The following is a 2,327-nucleotide window of genomic DNA, read 5'->3' on the forward strand; positions in this document are numbered from 1 at the left end:
TGTGTGTGTGTGTGTGTGTGTGTAGGTGTGTGTATGTTTGTGTGTGTGTCATATATAGTAATGATGTCGTTACTGTAAGCGCAACGCAAATGACATCGATTCTCACTAGCCGTCGCGTACGACAGTAAAACAGGCGCCACCTGTGGCCCATCTCGTCCCTGATCTGTCTGCATTAGACAGCGAACGTCAACGGCGACGTCGTAGCCCGTAACAGCATTCATTAACTCTCCGCGCGCGCTCGCTCGCGCGCTGCCGCCGCAGACGTGTGCCTATAGAGACGCCACGCACGACCGAAGAAAGCTATTTTCACGCGCGCGTGACGTCACGGCACGGCGGCGAGAGCGTCGGCCGATCACAGCGGTGACACGTCGTCAGATTGTTCGTCCGCGTGCGTGCGCCACCAGGGAGCGCATCGAGCGCCAATCGAGTGGGGAGGATAGATGCCACGTCGCGCAGTGGGCGACACTCGCCGCAATCCCGTCGTATTTTATCGTTAATAATATTTATCTCCAAGGAGCGGTAATGGTGCGTTCGCATGCACTCAGACGGCACTCAGCTTCCGCCGGTACGTGTCGCTACATGCATAGCGTCGGCTGCTATACCGCGAGCGGCGCGCCGTCGACGTGCCTCGCCGATAGATGCATGGCCATGTTTGCTGTATCGCTTCCTTCATCGGGTCGACAATCTTTATTTTCATATTCCGTCGAGAGAAGCCGTGAAATAGGATGTTTCCAGTGAGTCCGGCGAACACGCGCGACTTTAGTTTGTTAAGTGGATTCAGACAAAGCTTTTCGAGACATCGTGGGGGCTCAGGTTTTCTGGTTAAGCTTTTATTTCTATGCCGATGTATTCCGCTGCGGAGTGAAATCCTTATAGCGTGCGTGTGTTCAATCATCCCCAGGCTCGCACGCACGCATGCACGCACGCACCCACGCACACACGCGGTACGATCGTACACACGCACGCACGCACGCACGTACGCACACGCACGCACGCACGCACCGAGCACACGCACGCACGTACGCACACACATGCGCAGACGCACGCACGTACGCACGCACATGCGCACACACACGCACGCACGCACGCACACACGCACACAGACGCATGCACGCACGCACACAGATGCATGCGTACGGTGCGCAGCTTACCCGTAAGGTTCTCATTCGGCCACCAGCCCTGGCCGCACGACTGACACGTCAGCTCATCTAGCATGAACTCGTCTGGCTCGCATGGCATACACGTCCAACAGCACTTGACGCCGCCATCTTGGATGCTCTGAAAATCGGATGCAAGTGGTTGTTGAATAGCTCCGGATAGGCTCCGACAACGCTCTTATTAGGCCAATTTTGTGTTAGAATCGCATGCAGTGTCTGGAAGGGTCCCAATAACGTTTTACAAGAGTGCTCGGAAAGTCGCGAAGTTGGCGGGTATCTGAGTATAACATTTCCTTAACGTTTGATACGAAGTCACATCAAAATCATATCATAACGTATATATCTCTCGCTGCTTCTCAGGTGCGGCTATCTCTGCCCCAATCATACGTATAACCGGACATATAGTAAAGACGCCTCATGCGTCGTAACCGGGTAATGATGTACGGCTAGACGTTCTACACAATTGGAAAGAACTGAAGAATTGAGAGATAGAATGAACGTCGTGACGACGCGCGCGAGCGATCATGCACGCTGCGTGTCGCTGATGCTGTGAATGGTTGATTATGACTCGGACGAGATCTGCAGCTTAAATTGAACGAAGTCGAATAAATCGCTATGCATGCGTATTTTATTGAATACTTCAATACCGCGCTGAGTGCACCAACTTCCACGATTTCCGCGACCATTTCGCCATGGGAAATCTCGCGCGAAATCATGCCGCGATGAACCACGTACGTGTATGTATATTATGTACACACACACACACACACACACACACACACACACACACACACACACACACACACACACACACACGCACGACACGCACGCACGCACGCACGCACGCACGCACGCCACGCACGCACGCACGCACGACCAGCGCACCACACAGCCGCACACACCACACACACACACACACACACACACACACACATATATATATCTTACATAAATATATATCGCTTCACAAAAGGTAAAAGATCTGAGTGGCTCTCTTTGATTTGCCAATATAATAAATGACCATTACTTGGGTCACTGACAGTTCGTGACTATCGCTATTGAGTAGTGCATGTATTTTCCGAGATATAGGGTAATTTCGTATATGTACTGACGACTGCGTGCACACAATGCCTAATTAATGATCACCAGGAGGCTGACCTAATGCTGATT

General features: G+C 52.2%; 1 protein-coding gene across 1 annotated transcript in view; it reads right to left on the reverse strand.

The window, feature by feature from the left end:
* The window catches only part of LOC106811498 (metabotropic glutamate receptor 1-like), a 105,510-nt gene that overhangs the window by 5,951 nt on the left and 97,232 nt on the right, over window positions 1-2,327 (reverse strand). The window contains exon 6 of the mRNA XM_014815138.1: window positions 1,152-1,278. Within this exon, the coding sequence (XP_014670624.1) occupies window positions 1,152-1,278 (127 nt within the window). The remainder of the gene's footprint in view (window positions 1-1,151; window positions 1,279-2,327) is intronic.

The sequence above is a fragment of the Priapulus caudatus genome, unplaced genomic scaffold, assembly GCF_000485595.1.
Source record: "Priapulus caudatus unplaced genomic scaffold, Priapulus_caudatus-5.0.1 Scaffold546, whole genome shotgun sequence".
In the NCBI taxonomy this organism is placed as follows: domain Eukaryota; kingdom Metazoa; phylum Priapulida; class Priapulimorpha; order Priapulimorphida; family Priapulidae; genus Priapulus; species Priapulus caudatus.